The sequence below is a fragment of the Seriola lalandi genome, unplaced genomic scaffold, assembly GCF_002814215.2.
Source record: "Seriola lalandi dorsalis isolate HSWRI2012SDOR001 ecotype SW California unplaced genomic scaffold, Sedor1 jcf7180002054554, whole genome shotgun sequence".
Lineage (NCBI taxonomy): Eukaryota > Metazoa > Chordata > Actinopteri > Carangiformes > Carangidae > Seriola > Seriola lalandi.
In genome coordinates this window covers 559,429-578,249 of record NW_019525107.1, presented here as the reverse complement: position 1 = coordinate 578,249, position 18,821 = coordinate 559,429, and the positions used below count along the sequence as shown (strand labels likewise).

General features: G+C 40.7%; 1 protein-coding gene across 1 annotated transcript; it reads left to right on the top strand.

Annotated features, from left to right (window-relative positions):
* Positions 1-554: 554 nt before the first annotated feature.
* dgkaa (diacylglycerol kinase, alpha a) lies at positions 555-18,514 on the top strand. The gene is made up of 24 exons (XM_023415677.2): positions 555-737; positions 7,780-7,883; positions 8,253-8,329; positions 9,497-9,626; positions 9,802-9,876; positions 9,964-10,013; positions 10,112-10,186; positions 10,462-10,578; positions 11,724-11,841; positions 12,038-12,126; positions 12,260-12,379; positions 12,632-12,730; positions 12,970-13,056; positions 13,227-13,300; positions 13,381-13,455; positions 13,621-13,706; positions 13,809-13,898; positions 14,091-14,251; positions 14,346-14,410; positions 14,790-14,880; positions 14,987-15,173; positions 16,826-16,943; positions 17,177-17,237; positions 17,445-18,514. The coding sequence occupies exons 2-24, from the start codon at positions 7,808-7,810 to the stop codon at positions 17,523-17,525; spliced, it is 2,202 nt and encodes a 733-aa protein (XP_023271445.1). The 5' UTR covers positions 555-737; positions 7,780-7,807; the 3' UTR covers positions 17,526-18,514.
* The last annotated feature ends 307 nt before the right edge of the window (positions 18,515-18,821 follow it).

Sequence of the window (18,821 nt, the reverse complement as noted above, 5' to 3'; positions counted from 1 at the left end):
GGGAAATTAACCATCATTGTATAAAGTAGTTAAAATGAGCCCCACCTTTACGAGCTGCAACATTAAAATGATGTACATATGAATGCATCAGTAAACCCAATAATATAATACATATTATTCTGAAATGAACCATTCTGCATAAGGTTGGTATGTTTAATGGTAAGTATATATATTTTTAAAGCTAATACTTCTTTTTTTATTCAAATAAAATTTTAATTTAAGAATTTAATTTTGTGGGTTTTACTGGTAACAGACTATTTGTGTTAATGCTTTTGCTTCACTAAAAAAATGTGGTTGCTACTTGCACCAGAGATCCATATAAACAATGACAATGCTACAATTGTTAAAAGCATTGTTATGAAAAAATGAAGTCCGTGATGTATATTGCATTGATTTCCTCTAAGAGAGCAGAATGATAATTGCACAACAAGAGGCTACAGTTGCATAATTTTAATGAGCAATGCTTTACAACTTGCAGATGGATGTACACCGGCGTGACGGGGTGTGTATTGGTTTGCAGAGGGCGCAGAGCAGCTGAGGCGGTGCTTGACAGGAGGGATCCGCTCACTCAGTCTCTGCTCTGCACTAGTTCACCGCTTCCACTCCGCCGACCTCCTGCCTCCATTTAAAGTTAACGGCCACTTTGCTTCGCATCTGAAAGCAGGATTTTTGACCGGTTGTTGTGCTGCACCACGACGATATCAACAAAGACCAACAACGCGAGCGGCGACAGAAAGGTAAACGACTCTCAAAAACAAACAGTAATAGGTCCGTGGCTCGGCGTATTGATTGAAGTTTCAGTGCAGCTCTGAACGGCTTTCAGCTGCACACATACGGCAGTCAAATACAGGGAGGGGGGGTGATTGTAGCACGTTGTGTTTGCGCTGCTGTCAAGAAATTGCATTATAATCCAAGGAAATGCATCTGGTAACTGGCGGCTTTCAGCCAGTTTTGTATTTTTTTTTTTAGAAAAGCGAAAGTGCTGCAGATAGTCGTGTGTTAATAACAGAGCTATTCACAACAGCCGAACAACAACCAACTGACTGGGTAGATCTATTGCATTTCAATGCGGTCCTCTGCCTTCTTTTGAACCCTCACAAACATGCATCAATCAGTTGCCTTTGCAGTGTCTGACGGTTGTTAATGTCAGACTGCTTAAGTTGCCAGCTTCAGGGGGACACCTTCTCTCAGTCTGGGCTATTTAGAGAAATGAGCTTTTCATCTGTCAACAGTACAGACTAGTGAGCATTCAGGGGTATTTTAACTATTTGGGGTGTAGTGTCTCAAGATACTTAAGTGTAGTGGTCTCCACTATATGTGTTACTTAAACTTCCCAACACATGGTACAACTTAATACATCACTAGTACCATGAGCAAACTGTTTTGTAATGTTATTGGCCTCCGTTTGATAGGATCTTATCTGAGTAACTCCCACCTGAGATTGTGTGTGTTGCGGGATATGGTGCTATACCGGTGGGCTCAGTGAAACCTCAAGACACCACAGAGGGTTTTCTGCGTGTTTTTGTTGTTGTTGTTGTCTGGGACAGCAATATCCTCTATGGTGTGAGGTAGATGATGGTGGGAATTGCTGGGCACTGTCACAGATGTGTGATCATTGTTTACTCGAAGCTCCAGTTTTGCTGTCAATTTAACTGGAAGTGGTGGTGAGTACGACTTTCAGCCGTCATGCTAACTGGAAAAACAAACCATACAGGAAAGTCTTGACACTTAACATAGGTCTCTTTTTTTTTGCCTGAACTCTCAGCTTTTGATCCACTTCCTGGCCGAGCTATGTGTTCATTTCTACCAGGTCATTTCAAGTTGGAGTCTCAGTGGTATAACATTTGTTTCTAGCTGCAAGGGAGTTTTCAGGCACGGACAATCAATACTGCAGCCAGGTCAATTGTCCCATTGTTAATGTTTACATCAGGCTAGAGGCTGTAAATGAACTAGAATTTGAGAAATGGTATTAATGCCTTTTGTTTACAGGCTATTTCACTTCTCATTTAGCCATCACTTCCTTCATTACATCATCACTGGTCTGTCTAAATCCTGTATTAAAGACTATGATTTTAACCCATTTGGCTTTTTTAGGTGAACTGTCAGAAGTCAGTACTTTCTTATCACATCATAGAAGTGATTAGAATTTGCCTCATTCATTCATATTTAACATAACAATTCACAAAGCAAAAATGATAGTATGTATTTTAGTTCATTCTGAAGACTCTGGGTCCCTGAATTACTGACCTGACAGTGGACAATACTATATGATTGTGTTTCAGAGCGAATCATTGAAAAATGTGACATTTAATGTTTCATTTTCAGTTGTGGATAGATGTGGGTGAACCAGGCGAGACTCCCTGATACATGCAAACACTTACACCATAAAAGCAGTGTGGCTGTTTTATGACAGCATGCACCCTTACAAGTCCAGGCAGGTTTGAGGTTTTTTTTTTTTTTTTTAACACAGCATGGTGTTCTACAAGGCTGCCTCCACACCAAAAAGCTATTATATAAGTCACATTCAAGTCTGAACTCAGAGTGATGGGCAGTCCACACTTTGATGCTGGGGAGTGAGCAAAGCCTCGCCTACATTTTCCAAGAAATCTATGATTCATACTGTGGTGAATGTCTTTTGTTTTTTTCAGTTTTTTTTGCCTGATTTACAATCTCTGTTTATTGTGTTCAGTTTCTCCGGAGTGTTACTACTGACCGGAGCCTGGTTTACTGTGCATACCATTCAATTCTTCAAATATTACCTTACATTAGTAGTCAAGGGGAAGCCCCATTTTAACAGCATGCTCAAATGTGACCATGTCATTACTTTTGACCCTGCATTTGCATCATTACACAACAGCTTTATTCAGTGGATGAATCTTATACTCACCAGATGCATTTGATCTACCCAAAGAAAAATCCCCTGATTCTGGACCATGCTATGTGTAACATCATTTAAAAATAAAAAACATATTCCTGCCTGGGTGCTTTCAACAATAGAGTTGCAACTTCAGTATATCTGCCAATACTACCCTGATACTATACTGAACTACTAAAGTGAAGATAAAACAACCAGGGGAAGTAGTGGTTACAGGCTGTAGCTCTAGGATACATAAATGTGAAAAAGTGGCTTTTTTTGCTCTAGTAGTTTCACTAAGTAAGTAACTTTTTGCTCGGACCGTAAAGTGACCCCTTGAGCAAACAGTCCATTTATAGTAAGGGAGTATTCCCCTGTTCATGCAATGAGTCACAGTAGCATCTGCATGTAGAATGCGATTTAGAGTGTGGCCTTTGGTTTTGAAGGCCAAACGAGGCTCATGGCGTGGGAGGAGGTGGAGCTGCAGGGGGAAGACTCACAGCTACTGACTGGGCTCCCCCGTCCCTGAGCTGGCTGCCTCCCTCTCTGCCTCCTCCTACCTGTTAGTCACCCGTGGCAGCGCTCTGACGGAGAGCAGCTGATGGAGGGAAACACTTTCCACAGCAACCAAGCATGTCCGTCCTCCCCCTTCTGTTAACCTGATGCAATCTGCACACTCGTCAGTGAAGAGAATTGTTGTAGTTTCAGGAGGAAAACAAATGCCCAACATTAGATGTAGACTTCAGCCTCTATTGAAAGAACCTACGCAGTGTTTTCCAACCACATAATGACGGAGTCAATGGCTTGCACCCTGCAAGTGTTGCAAAACAGCAGATTTCCTTGACACAAGGCGTGGGTGTTATGACAGCTTGCACAAACACTAGCCTCCATGGAAAAAGGTCATCCCCAAGTATACCTTGAAATGATTCTTGTGAAAAGAGTGTTTTATGGTTGTTGACAGTTTTATATCGAGACATTATGGGTTCATAATTAAATGCATGGCATGTGTGAATGCCAACTGAACTGCCCACTCTAATCCTCCAATTATTTCACTGTGTGAATTTTTATAAAGCAGTTGATTTGGCGTTTTTCAGATGAGTGGTCAGAAGTAAAAGCAAGTGTCAGGCTCTAGACAGATGGTTTTTCAGAGGTTTATGGGGGAGTAGATGTTGCTTTCACAAGCTGTTTCTACTTGAAAAACCACTTTAACATGTAAATTGTCCTTTACTTCTTTTCGAAGAACCAGTAGTGGCGATGAGTCAGAAGGCTGCAGATTTTCTGCATTTCTGCCCCAAACATGTGCTGCATCATTTATTCTGTACTGATTATATGGAGCGACATTTTCTTCAAACAGAATAATACTTCAGACTGCCTGTCAGTAGTGCGAACCAAAGTAAATGGAAATGAATTATGGTTATGTGACTCTTGCTGGTGCACATTTAAATCTCTCTCATGTCTACACAACAGAGACTGTACCACATAAATGTTTCTAGAGAGAAACATCAACAGTTCCCTAATAAAGCATCTACCATTTAACTTAAGCCCAGCTGTGTAACCTTATTGAGAGGTAGGCCAGAAACAGTTAGTCACATGGTTTGTATTAAGTTTTAACAAGCCACAAACATTCCTGAAACCTGCTGAAAAATTTATACTTGCTTCAGTAGGCTCATTTAGATTGCTTTTCAAAACTCCATCCCATGTTAGAGAGTGGAGACAACTGGCTCACCATATATTACACTATTCATCTCTTTTCCTCTAAGTGCAGGGAATGCCTCTTCCTTCATGTTCTGACTGGTCCTGATTCCAACTCTGCATTGTGTATGCAAATCATTATCTAATCAGGAAGTGAGGAATCAGATTACTCAGATAGGCTCCAGATCTTGTTGAACCAGACAATAATGATGATGGTACTTGGTTGGTAAGGAGACAAAAGACGCTGCTTGTGACATCGCGTTCCTCTGGAAAGGATAAAAATGGGAAAGGAAAAATAACGCCCATGAGTTATGTAAAATAAGAGGTGTGTTTTATGTGCAAATAAACCTCAGAGGCCTATTTTTAGTTTATTTAGAAGACAGTGTTTGAGGATGGAGTCAGGAGCATATTTTTAGAATAAACAGTTTTAGGCCTGTAATCAGGTGACATCAGTGACAGATGGCTTTTCACGATTCCTTCATGTGTCACTTCGCTGTCGATACAGACCTAGCCCACCTGATCGGCAGCATAAACACAACTGCTAGGCAACGCTGCTGACCTTTTGAGGGAATTAAGTGAGGACAGTGTGAACCTTTCACAGTCTAAAGAGAGCAAATGGATCCAAATCACATGTTAAGAGTGGGTGGTTTTTTTCAGATTATTTCATTTATTTTTCTCAGTACGTTCTTTGTCCTTTAAGTGCTCAGATTTTCTGTTCAGTGCGGGCAGCCGTCACTGATACCTTCGCTGGCTGCACTTTAATGTGTGATAACACCTGGGGACAACAGTGTGAACAACACATCAACATTCATCAGCCTGGACTGAAAACCACCACACTGTTTTTAATCTGCTTTACTTTTGTATTTGTGTATTTGATGATAGAATGGTATTGATATAAAATATAAATATCAGAATGTGCATTTAACTCTTAAAGGCTGTTACACCATGTTCACTATGTTTTTCTTTTTCTATTTTAAACTCTTTCCCCTTTTAATTCCTTCAGTAACAATCACATTGTTTAGAGGGGAATTACCGGAATTACTCCTGGGTACTTGGTTCTAAGCCAGCAGACTGGCCTTTAAGGACCATGTTTTTCCAAGTTTTAGTTCCTGAAGTGCACATCATGACTACTCACCATTTTCCAAAGCATGCTGTAGAGCTTCTGAATCTTACTTTCTTCCTTTCCATTACAGCCTTCTGTTGTCATTCATATGAATATGGTATTAAAATCACTTAGCAGACTATTTACACTTTCTCGACTCATGCACTCCAACAGAGTAGTGTAAAGAGTGTATTTATTGTTTTCACAGGTCCATCAACATTTCATGGTAATGCAAGTAAAGTGCAGATTGATTTAGAAAGTCTCCTCTGCAATACCTGATAATGGTGATATAGTTTAGACAAAACCTAATGCACTGTGATGGACTGTGATGGATTACACAGCTCAGACAAGTTTTAAGATTAATACATTGAATAAAATCTGAAACTCTACAGCTTGGATTGCAAAACATGTTGCAGTGAAGCCCAAAGTATAAATCATGCAAAGTGAGATTTTGGTTGAACTGATTATAAGATAATGGTAAATGGTGAAACACAGTGTAAAAGGTAGAAGTGTAACAAGTAGAGAAGAGTCATGTCAGTTTCTCAGTAATATCTGCCTAGTGTTAGCTCTCATTAGCCACCATAAGCTACTGTAGCAACAATATGTTTTAAGTGCAATATGCCCTTTGTCTGTCTTAACTTGTTTTCTGTTTGCACTGATCAGGAGTAGCACTCTTAATTTAGTTGTTTATTATGTACAACGACAACAAAGACTTTCTATTCTATTCTATTCTATTAGAATTCTATCTATACCCTTGCGAGTATTAAGTAGAGCATATTTTCACTTATTAACTCGTAATTAATTGTATTTGTAAATTGAAAAATTTGTTAATTTATCTTTAAGATCTTAGGATCTTGGTTTAACACAATTAGTAGCTCTTAAATGTGCCTCTTACCGTGAAAGGAATGCATTACTGGAACATTAAAGCATGTGTGCCATTTCTTGATGCTTATTATGAAAGACTTACCCGGAAAGATCACATTTATAACGTAATTGCAAGACATATTGATTATCAGCTGCATTAGACTCTCTACAAATTCTGTATTGATCTATGTCTATATCTCTTATTGCACCATTTGATTGGCATGCATCTGCGAAAGCAACATCAAACAGGATGTGAGGCAATTTTCTCCCCTCTATTAACTAGTTTGTCCTCTTTCCTTCATTGATTAATGAACTCTACATTTATCTGTTTGTTTTCCTGTCATTAGGGAATCTCCTTCCATTATGTCATAACTGCATCTTTGCTTCTGATGAAACCATTCACAACAAACCAACCAAATGTTCATCCAAATGCCATGCTTCTGACTTCAGAGCAACATGCATAACAAATTTTTACTGCGATAAGCTCCAAGCTTCAGGCTCACTTTCAGCCTTGAACGACATTTATGTCTCTTCCTTTTGTTTGAAGGGGATGTCCCCTGAGAAGCCAATTTGGTTTTTCGACCTCTCCACAAGATATTATTGTTTATCGCTGCATTTTAACGCTTCATTGTACTCTCCTGCTAAACTGAACCAAACACTCCTCACATCTGGTATTTTATCAATCTTATATGGGCCACTGAGCGTATGGAAAGAGATTTTGGGTGCAGAGAATCCCTAGAGTTGAAGTATCATGGGTACCTGTAGCCTGATATAATTGCTACCAGACTTTTGGCCCAGTTTTAAGCGGGTAGTCACATTATAATGACGGTGTGAGATTTAAAATAAACACAGTAGTGATAAAGTAGACTTGACAAAGTTGTTCATGTTTGGCAATGACGCTGCATTTCAGTGCATCGTAGAAGGAAAAAGTGACATCTGCATGCTTGTTTAGAAAAGTCTGTGGGTTTATGAACATGGACCACAATGACATATAAAAATGGTTGGTCATATAAACATACTTTAATATTTCATTGTGTTCATCAAAAAGAAAACAGTACAGTGTACACATCCTTGCTTCACACTCAGTGTTGGGATGTTGAGTGTGAATCTCCCTGTCTGCGATCATGGATTAGTACAGTGTGAAATGGAAGATGCTATCTTTTGCTTGCAGCCATGCTTTTATGTTTTACAAAGAAGCAGGCTACTGTGCACCCACCTTCTGTTTTCTCTGCCTCTGTGTCTCACTGTTCCTCTCGCCTGTGCACAGGCAGGCAGTTAGTGCAGAAGCAGGCACCATGTCCACCCCCACAAACCCAGAGGTGAAGGAACTGAACCCTGTCGACTTTATCCAGCTACAGCAGTACATTGAATGTGAGTACAGACAAGCAAGCGGGCGGGCAGGCAGCTTTCTCAGCAGCAGCACCCCCCCCCACCCCCACCCCCCCAACTTCCACCCACACACACACTCATTTATACTCGCTCATGGTTTTTCGCATCTAGAAGAGGTAACAGTCTGTCACCTTCTGCATTTTTGTAAAGAAGGCATGCACATGTTTTGTTGTTCTTCAGATGAATCTATATTCATTATTCAATCATATGTGTACATGATATTTCACAAATGTGGACTGAAAACTGTCGAATACAATATATAATGTATGAAAAATCAATGTTTGAGAACTACCCACATATACTAGGAGTACATGTGTATCCCTGTGTGACCTGTGTGCCTTTTGCTTCCAGACTGCAGCTTGAAGGTGAAAGACGTGCTGAGGGAATTCGATGCAGATGGCAGTCTGGCCCGGCACAGACATGGAGAGGTAAGGGGACGATGTGTCCTGGTGTCCAACATCAGGTCCGCTCCTCCAAAACTCGCTCATAGTGATGCCAGCTATGAGGCACATAACTGAACTTAATTATCGCTCTCAGTGGAGCAGTTCAGTGAGAAATGAGCATGTGATTTATGTATATTGGGCAGTTATTAATTGTCCTACGCTGATTAATTAGATTCAAACCCATTGATCATGATGATTAAGCTGTCCATGAAAAATATCTTCAGCACATTCAAGCTGGGTTGCAAATGTAAATTACCTCCTTAGTTTTGCCCACGCAGCAAGGCCCTGCCGAACTGAGTGCTGGCTGCATTGTGAGCTCAGATGTGATTGAAAAAAAAGGTCTTTACAATACTGTACATCAGTGGCTGACACTGCAGACTCGTTTGGAAGTACATGCAGTCATTTCTGATGGATTGGCTACATACAGTTTAGTTAGATAATTGGAAGGAAATGTTGATTTTTATAATGGAAGAAAACACAAATACTGTCATAAAATAGCTTATGAGTGACACAACACAATGCCTTATTATCTGTTGTAAATATTGCTGTGTGTGCAATAATGATGCTGGTTTCTTTCCGTTTTCTTGGTCCTTTTTCGTTCATTTCTATTTGTGGTCTGGCTGCCTTGCAGTGACATTATTTATTACTGGGGCAGCTTTGCAGCGTATCAACCAGGGAAATGGAATTATGTCAACAAGAAATGGGTTTGTGGTTCAGCATTACCAAGGGACTACTGCTTGTTAGCCCTGTAGCATATTATCACGTGAGAAATCTTGAATCACTAGTTTGTTTTTTGTTAAATGTTATTGTCACATGAAAACTGTGAAAACTCTCCATTTTTGGTGACATATTTTTACCTCTAAATGACGGATAAATGGTTCTGAGATATATCTAGGGCTTTTGAAAGCCGTTCAACACCAGCGTGATACACTTAGATGATCAAGCTCATAACAAGAAGTGTGTTTTTCTAAGAAAAAGACACATATCAGATACAAGATTTTTCACACGGAAGATACCATGTGAGAAGAGGTGATTTTTTAAAAATGCAGAAGTTAACATGCACAACAGATACACCAAGACACTCAATTTCATTGTAGAAGTCACAGTACCGCCGTAAACAAAAATGCCTCTCCCATTCATTTTTTTTCCCAGTGCATCAATGAAGAAGGCTTTCGTCTGTTCCTGAAGACTTATTTAGAAGTGGAGGACTTCCCTTTGGCCCTCTGCCAGCGACTCTTCCGTTCCTTCCAAAACTCTGAACCCACCCAGGAAGACAGTGCCAGTAAGATTATACACCATGTGTTAACACAACTCACTGTCTCCACCGTCATTTGTAGCAGGTCCATATCGATTTACACCATGGTTTGGCATACATTCATTTATCACTGCATGCCTGTGTGGTACTGGATGTGCAGATATGGTGACTAGAGCCCCCCTCTTCTCGCTCTCTCCTGTAGAGGAGGTCTTTCTGAAGGACGTTTCATGTTACTTCTCTCTGCTAGAGGATGGCCAGCCCAGGGACAAGCTGGAGTGTGAGTTGGTTATTTCTTTTCTGCCCAAAATAATTTGAGTGATGACTCGGTCCAGCACTTCCACTTTCATTTCCCCTCTCTCTTTAGTTGCTTTCAAACTCTATGACAGAGATGGCAATGGAGTCCTCGACAGCTCTGTAAGTTACTGAGAAAATCTTCTTAAGGTGTGATTGTAAATGAACCTATCATACCAACCGCATTTCTAGAACAAGTGTTTTTTTTACATTTTAAACAGGAAGTGGATAGGATCATTGCTCAGATGATGCATGCTGCAGAATACCTTGGCTGGGATGTGTCAGAGTTGAGGCCGGTAAGTCCCACAGTCTCGACTCTGAAATATAAACGTCCCGGAACTGTACTTTCAGCTTTGAGAATATAGTAAATGCACATTTGCTTGCACAAGATATCCTTTATGATGTTATCTATAGGGCACCACTTGTTACTCATTTGCCAGGGTTGCGTCATCGCACCTGTAAAATTCATAAATTCCCATGCAAGAGCAGTTTCAGAAAACATATGGCCTTTTCAAGTAATAGAAAATATGTGTGCTGACTGGATAATAACAACCAAATATCATTTCATCAGGTTCTGAAGGACATGATGACAGCAATTGATGCTGACAGCAGCGGCACAGTGTCTCTGGAGGAGTGGGTGGAGGGAGGCATGAACAACGTTCCCTTGCTGGTCTTGTTGGGTCTCAAGGTGCTTTTATAGCAGCATGTTTCTCTTTTCATTAAGCGTTGGCTCCAAAAGCCGAGCTCAGATGTATTTCATTTTGACAGCAGGTGTCTCACAAAGTGGTAAAACCTATATTCACTGCTCTTATGAAACCCTGGCCTTGCGTGCCTCTCCTCTGTCCTCTACCTCCTCCCTGTCTATAAGGGCCTTTTTGCCGACTCAGTGTTACAGGGTGTGGTAATGTCATCTCTTCTCATGCAAGCTCTGCGCCATCAGAGTGCTTTAGTGTTTTCCATTTACTCGGCACAATCGGTGCCCACATTTCACAGTGCTTGCATAAAATGGCAATCTTTGGCTGATGCACCATATTTGAACAAAATAAATGTATCATTTCAATATTGGGCGTGCACATAAAAATGGTTTAATTAAATCGAGGATAGATCAGTTTTGTGTTATGGGTGTTGCTGAATGTGTTGCCAAGAATATAAATGCCACTTACTGTTGGACTGCAGTTCACAGTGGCAGGATAAAACCATGAACTGGACTCTGTTACTGGGTTTGGCCTCTACAACAATGCGAGGGACTTCCCCTCAGGCTATTTCTAGCCACCAATGGACATTTGAAGCCTGGGGTGCATGAATTCAGCCCCCTCACAGTTGCTGTGTGCTGCTTCACGGGCTGCCCGCTATGCCTCATGCAGTAAGTGATAGGCCGATTCATCATGTCACACAAAAAGCATTTCAGTGTGTAATCTGGATAAGAGCGATGGTTGCTCTGTAAACAGATTGAAAGCAACCTCATAATCTTGTGTTGAGAACTTGAGATTATAGTCAGGGTTGATTTGAATATCCACAGTGCTGCACAGTATGTCATGGTATAGAGAACCACTACATACTGAATAATCAGTAGTCTCATTAAGGCAAGGTTAGTCACGAGTTGGTGTGAAAAACAACTGTAATGTGCAAGCTTTTACCACAGTACGTTTATGAAAGGGTTTGCATAGTTTGATCCAAATTTCAACAAAGGAAACAGACGTAAGTTTCTTTTGTTCTCTTTTTTTGTTTAGTTTTCTCAAAATGCAAATGAGTTTGCACAATAACACAGATCTTCAAGCATGTCGTCTGCTCTTTCTTGCATTGCCATCTTCAAATTGCTCCTTCAACAACCAGATGACCCAGAAGGATGGGCAGCACCTTTGGAGGATGAAACATTTCAACAAGCCTGTTTACTGCAACGTGTGTCAGAGCATGCTGCTGGGCCTGAGGAAGCAAGGGCTGTGCTGCACCTGTGAGTACCCTGAGAACTCTCCAGCAGAGGGCGACACTGCAGTGACATTTATCACTGGAAGTGTAGTGTCAGTATGGTCAATACTGAGAATTACAGGATCTTTTTTCAGATGAATACCCCTCAGCTTTACATTTGACAGGGCGCCGTGTTTATATAAACATCATATGACAGCTGGGTTATGTATCTTCTTTTGCAGGCTGCAAATACACAGTCCACGGGCGCTGCGCTAACAAGAACCCCGCCCCCTGCACCAGAACGTATGTGAAGTCAAAGAAAGAAACAGGGGTATGCTTTTGTCTCCATGACAACATTTACAGTGATACTCGCTAAATTTACAGTGACACTGACTACATTGGACTTTATCCTGTGTGTGAATGTGCTCTTCTGTGGATGTTAAAATATTCATCCCACATTTCAGGTTCCAGCGCACGACTGGGTGAGTGGGAACTGTGACTCGAGGAAATGTGATAAATGCCAGAAGAAGATCAAGAGCTTCCAAGGCTTAACGGGCAAACACTGTGTGTGGTGTCACACGATGGTGAGGAACTTCTTAATGTGAGACTGTGCTTTTTGGTCATGACCCAATCTGGTTCAATTGCCTGATTGTAGGCCGTGTACCCATGATGCTTTGGGTTCAAATCCAGTCTTGTGGGCCTTTATTCCTCCTGTCTCTCATCTCATTCAATGCAACAGAAATGCAAGAATCTTGTTAAAGGATAAATTCAGATTCTGTCCATCATCACTGTTGTGCTGGCAGTTTATGTAATGTGTGACTGTTTGTGTTTTACAGTGTCACGATGACTGTGCAGACCAAGAGCCGACAGAGTGTACCTGTGGGCCGCTCCGAGACCATATCCTGCCTCCATGGGCAATATATCCTGTTATAAAGGTACAGAATTATCCTCGGGCTCCTCTCAAGAACATGTACAGTACAAACAGTGCCTGTGACACCTACGCAATAACATAACATCAGCCCAGGGCTGTCTCTTGTTGTTGGTAAACCCTTCTCACCTGTGTGGCATTTTGACAGGTACAGTGTGTAGAGATTTTCTTTGTTCTCAAAAGGCGAGAAAGACATTACATATCCTCTTGTTTATTCAATCTATACTTTTGTCTTCCTCCCTAAAGGAGAGAACAAACAATGTAAAGAATGGCTGCTCGGGTTCAACAGATGACAGCGAGCTTAATACTACTCCTGATGGACAAGTGCTTCAGGTATTATTCTGCCTTGTGAGGGTTTTTATCAATACTTAATATTTATAAACTGACATCTTAGTTGGCCAGATTCCTTGGTTAAGGAAAAATATACTCAATATACAATATTATACAATAAACTCAGTATGTAAACATTTTATCCTATGTAATACCTCATTTCCATACAACAGATCAGCCCCGTGTCAAAGACTCATCCTCTTCTAGTGTTCGTAAACCCTAAAAGTGGGGGCAAGCAGGGAGAAAGGTGAGTCCAAAAAAATACATTCATGGAGAAATACATGTCTGATACATGCCCAGTGTTTAGCCTGGTTTTATGTATTTCAGAGTCCTGCGTAAATTTCAGTATTTACTGAATCCACGGCAGGTATACAACCTTTCAAATGGTGGACCGGGACCAGGGTGAGTCATCAGTGCAACAGTTTATTGTCAAAGTGAAATGGAAGTGAAATTAATTTCTATGAATTTTATTTTAAAAGTATCAGATTGTTTCAAACCACTTTGTCCTAAATATGTCTCTGTGTCATGCTCTGCTGTTATATTTGTCATCACCTTTCTTTCTTTCAGACTGAGTTTCTTCAGAAATCTGCAGGACTACAGGATCTTGGTGTGCGGGGGAGATGGCACAGTTGGTTGGATTCTGGACGCAATAGGTGAGACTGTTTGCGTCAAACTCTATGAAAGGCGTATGCGAGCTTCTGGTGAAAATCATTGTGATGCACTTCTCCTTCCCTTTTCCCTCTTCTTGCAATCAGACAAAGCCAATCTGCTGGAACGGCCACCTGTTGCTGTGCTTCCTCTGGGAACAGGAAATGACCTTGCGCGATGTCTTCGATGGGGAGGAGGTGAGAAAATGTTACTTGATTATGAAAATAATGAAATGGTCTGCTGCATATGTTCTGTTGCTGTGTGGGTTTGTTTGCTTAATTGTGCTTCATCAAAGCAGAAGTTCTCCAATTTGCTTTTTGTTTTTTTTTGTTTGTGCACACAAAGGTTCGCAGTCATGTTGGTCCTCTTTGTTTGTTTCCACTCAACAGGATATGATGGCGAGGATTTGAGTCGTATTCTTAAGGACATTGAGGGGAGCTCTCAGGTGCTGATGGACCGCTGGAGTGTGCAGGTCATCACTGATGAGAATCAGGAGAAGGGAGACCCAGTGCCATATGAAATCATCAACAACTACTTCTCTATTGGAGTTGTGAGTCTCTCATTATAAATATATCACACAAAGGGGAAATATTTATGTTTCAGTTTTGTGTTTAGATAATTGCTTTGTTGTGTCATGTTGACAGGATGCCTCCATTGCACACCGGTTTCACACAATGAGGGAGAAACATCCCCAGAAATTCAACAGCAGGTATGCCATTAACTGCCATTAACCATTTTCAGTTTCTAGGGCATGAACAGCAAACAAACAATTAAATATGTCCTGCATATAGTATTACACAGTATAACAGTTGCAGAGCTGGGGCGTACTATTTCATCTTATGTCTTCGGCTTTAGGAAAAAAAGCTGTATTTTTTTTTTCCTTCTTACAACAACTTTTTTTTTTTAAAAGCTGAAAAAAAACTGAATGCAGGTGGCAACAGCAGGTGGTGGTCTGTGGTGGCAAGTGTCTCCTCCTCCTCCTCCTCCTCCTCCTTCTTCTAAAGAGCTGTGTGCGCTGAAAGGAGAAAACGTTGTGTGAAAGTAAAATTTCACTTAAACCTGAAAGGCACTCTTCTATATGTCTGCAGAATGAAGAACAAGCTGTGGTATTTTGAATTTGCAACTTCAGAAACCATCTCTGCTTCCTGCAAGAAACTGAACGAAAGCCTAACAATCGAGGTGAGAGCACAGCACCAGTGTTAGCAGCATTGCAAGTGTGCATTGAAAGAACTTCTCCCACAAACAGACCGTGCACTGATGCTTCACTTTGCTGCACCCCCTTCAGTGCTGTGGTACTCCACTGGATCTCAGCATCCTGTCTCTAGAGGGAGTTGCTGTACTTAACATTCCCAGCATGCACGGTGGCTCCAACCTTTGGGGGGAGACCAAAAAAGGGGACACAAAGGGAGTGACGAGTCAGGAAGAGCCAGAAGTGATTGTCGACCCAGAAATCCTGAAAGTGACTTCCCAAGGTATTTTGTCTTTGATGTCCACTCCACAGAATAATGATTTTAAACCAGAGAGTTAAGGAGATTATCAGAAGTCTGGCTTTAAACTGCAGCAGTCAGTATTTTTGTGCCACTATGATGGAGACATCGGGTCGTCTGTTTGTCCATCCGGTCGTCCGTCCCATTCTTGTGAATGCAATATCTCAGCCTTGAAGGAATTTCTTTAAGTTTGGAACAAATGAGATTTTAGTGGTCAAAGGTCACAAAACACATTTTAGGCCATAATTCATAAGTAATTATGACATAATGTCACTCAAATATCCAAAAGGATAAAATGTTGAATTGATGACATTTAATATTGAAAAGGTCAAAGGTCAACTTCACTGTTCTGCAAATACACTTAATACATTTCATTAAATTCCTTCACCACACTTGTCAATACATATATTATATGAGTCTGGACAGACGTGGATCTGAACTGCAGTTTTAAACTTGACTGGTTGGCGGAAGCAAACAAAGGTGATGCAGTAATTCCAGTTTTTATGTCAACAATTAATCAGTTGACTATGTGATGTGTGCAAGAGGCTGCACATAGTAATGAACCCAAACTCCATCACTTCCCTCATCTACATGAAGCCTTTTAACTTCTCTCAGCTCATTGTTTTGGCTTTACAGCCTGCAGACTCCAGGCTCATCAACCCCATTTCCAGCTGCAGACGGCAAGTATTTTTAGTAGAGAAGCCGTGATAAACCCACTGCCCGTGTGACCTGTCCACCACCCAGGCAGAGCTAAAAGGAGGGTAACACTGGGGTAACATTAGTCAAGTGGACACAAACAGGAGCACATGTAAAGGCCATTGCTGTTCTGTGTCTGCTGGATCGGTACACAGGCAACTGTTTGCCTAAACAACTTTATAAGGTGACAATATGTCCATGTTGTGTATTCTGTGGCTAAAAAATGAATGTAGCTTTACAGTAAGAAGGCAACTGACACAAAACTTTAAAGGCATTAAATGAAACTGGCTTCCATTGCTCTGATTTGATTGTGTTTTCATGTTGTTGTGGTATTTATATCTGCAGTCGTTGATTTTTCTGGACACTTGAGGGAAGGATCTTTTAAGTTTACATGGCAACTTATTAGCAAACATTTTCCTAATTACACATCTGGCAGACACAGAGCAACATTATCATTCACCTGGAGTCGTGTTTGTGTCCACCTGGTGAATGTAAGTCCAGTATTCACTCTGCTTTTCAGTCTGATTTTGCCCTCTTCCAACTGAGGGAAATATCTGGTTCTTTAGCTGCTAAATGCTCCGCCATGTTCACCGGCCTGTCTCTGCGTCTGCCTGGTGTTTGGTGCTGAGCAGGTAGTGGGCAGCGGGTTTATCAGGGCCTTTTTACTGAGAACAGCTGCCTGCTGCTTCTGGAAACAACATTCACATACAAGTGATCCATTGTTAATATAAAAAATGTTGATCATCGCCTCTTTGACTTGTTACACCTGTATTTTCAGTATAAGCATAAATGTATTTAGTGATGTTTGTACGTAATGTATTTATAAGTGTCACTTTATTTGATTCTGACAGTATGTTGACTGATATATGGTTCTCTCTCAGACTGAACAATGTTCTTCCTCTGAGCACTGGATGTTCAGTGTGTCCATGTGTTCTTGTCAGATCTCAGTGACCGTCGATTAGAGGTGGTCGGCCTTGAAGGAGCCATGGAGATGGGACAGATATACACGGGCCTCAAGAGTGCCGTGAGGCTCGCCAAGACGTCACAGATCACCATCAGGTGAGAAACAGCCACACGGACATGTTCAGACTTGTCAAGCTTCGGGCTCTCGGTCATGACAATGGCTTGTAGTTGACTTTGATCACCAGCTGAGGGTGATCGATCCTTAGCTGGATCTTAACATAACAATAATTATGTATGCTGGGTTTCCTTTTGGTATTTTAATGACACAGGACAGTCATTGATTTTGTTACCTGATGCATTTTGTTGAACCCTCTCTACTTTACCCTCAGGACGAAGAAAGCATTACCGATGCAGATAGATGGAGAGCCGTGGATGCAGCCTCCCTGCACGGTAAATATTGCAAACACACACACACACACACACACACACACACACACACACACACACACACAGAATCAAACACTGTGGCTGCTTTACTGCAGACCACACATTAAATATTAAAGCTAATTTTCCCATTAGCAATATAGTTAGTGGCAATGTTTTGATTTGATTATTATGTAATTTACTGGACATTCGAATTTTATATTTCCTTTACAGATTCACATCACACACAAGAATCAAGCCAGTATGTTGATGGCTCCTCAGGCCAAATCAACTGGTTTTTTCAACTACAAATAAAACCAACTGACTACATCACCCTGTTCATTGTAAATAAAGGTCTGACACTTTTTTTTTACATAAAATTAGTTTGAATGTGTATGTTGTAGAATAATTGCATCATAACAGTAAGGGTAACTGCTTCAAAGGTTCTGCATCTGTGTAACCTATAACCAAAGCATGGCTGTATGAATACAAACTATGGTAAGATATGTTTGCATCATGGCAAAATGAATTTAACCAAATTTACTCAGTGTTTTTATCAATACAAGACTGTCTCGCTGCCGCTGTCTCAATGCTTCACAGTCAGTGGAAATGCTGCTCTGTAGGAACTTAAAGTAAGGTTAAGGTAAAGTGAATATCATGTTTTAAAAAAAATATTCAGCTTCATGTGCCTTTACAATCTGTTCTTTATGGTTAAGGCTTAGGTAGAAGATGTACAGACCACTGTGTAGACGTGCACTTTGGCCATAGACCATGTAGTATTGCTGTTTTCTTGTGGCTGTAAAGATGCTGTGAAAGCCAGATATATGTTTTATTATCAATTTGGCACTGAGAGAGAAGGATAGATGAGATTACATTTCAGTGATTTACTTTTTTTTTTTTTTCACACATTTCAGAAGATACTTGAAAGTGTTTTGGGGAACAGTAACAGGACAATCATTGCCAAAAGGGCTGCATGTTGATCCGCTGGGTGGGGTGTGGGGTGTGTGTGTGTGTGTGTGTGTGTGTGTGTGTGTGCGTGTGTGTGTGTGTGTGTGTGTGTGTGAGGACAGAAAGCCTCTCTGCTGTACTAGTTTAGTGCAGAAAGCTTAGATTTGTTCACTTCTAACTTATAAATTATAATGACTTAGATTTGAAATTACTGGTTCAAACCTGTTTTAACATATACAGTCCTTATTTAAATGCTATATCAGTCATATCATGTCAGTATATCTGAAGGATGTTAATGTAATATGCCTGAAATAACACACTGTGTAAAGATTTAATAAATCGTCTGGGCTTCAGAAGTTGTTATGGTCTTTTTTTTTATACACTTAGATCCACAGTATTTGCCGACACATCTAATGCTTCACTCGTGGTAGATGTTTGTTTTTTTACCACAAGGGGGAGTCATCCACTTTTTAGTGTGTGGCCACAGATGGCTGCGATATGATCAGGTCTCACTGAAAATAATTGTCTTCTATGCCACTCTTTTAGACCTTATTTGTCATTTTAAAACTTCATCTCTTTGTTGTCAAAGAGTAGATCTGTGTCCATTTTTTCTAAGATACGTCTCAAATCTTGTCCTGTCAAGTATTTCTGAGTTATAATAAT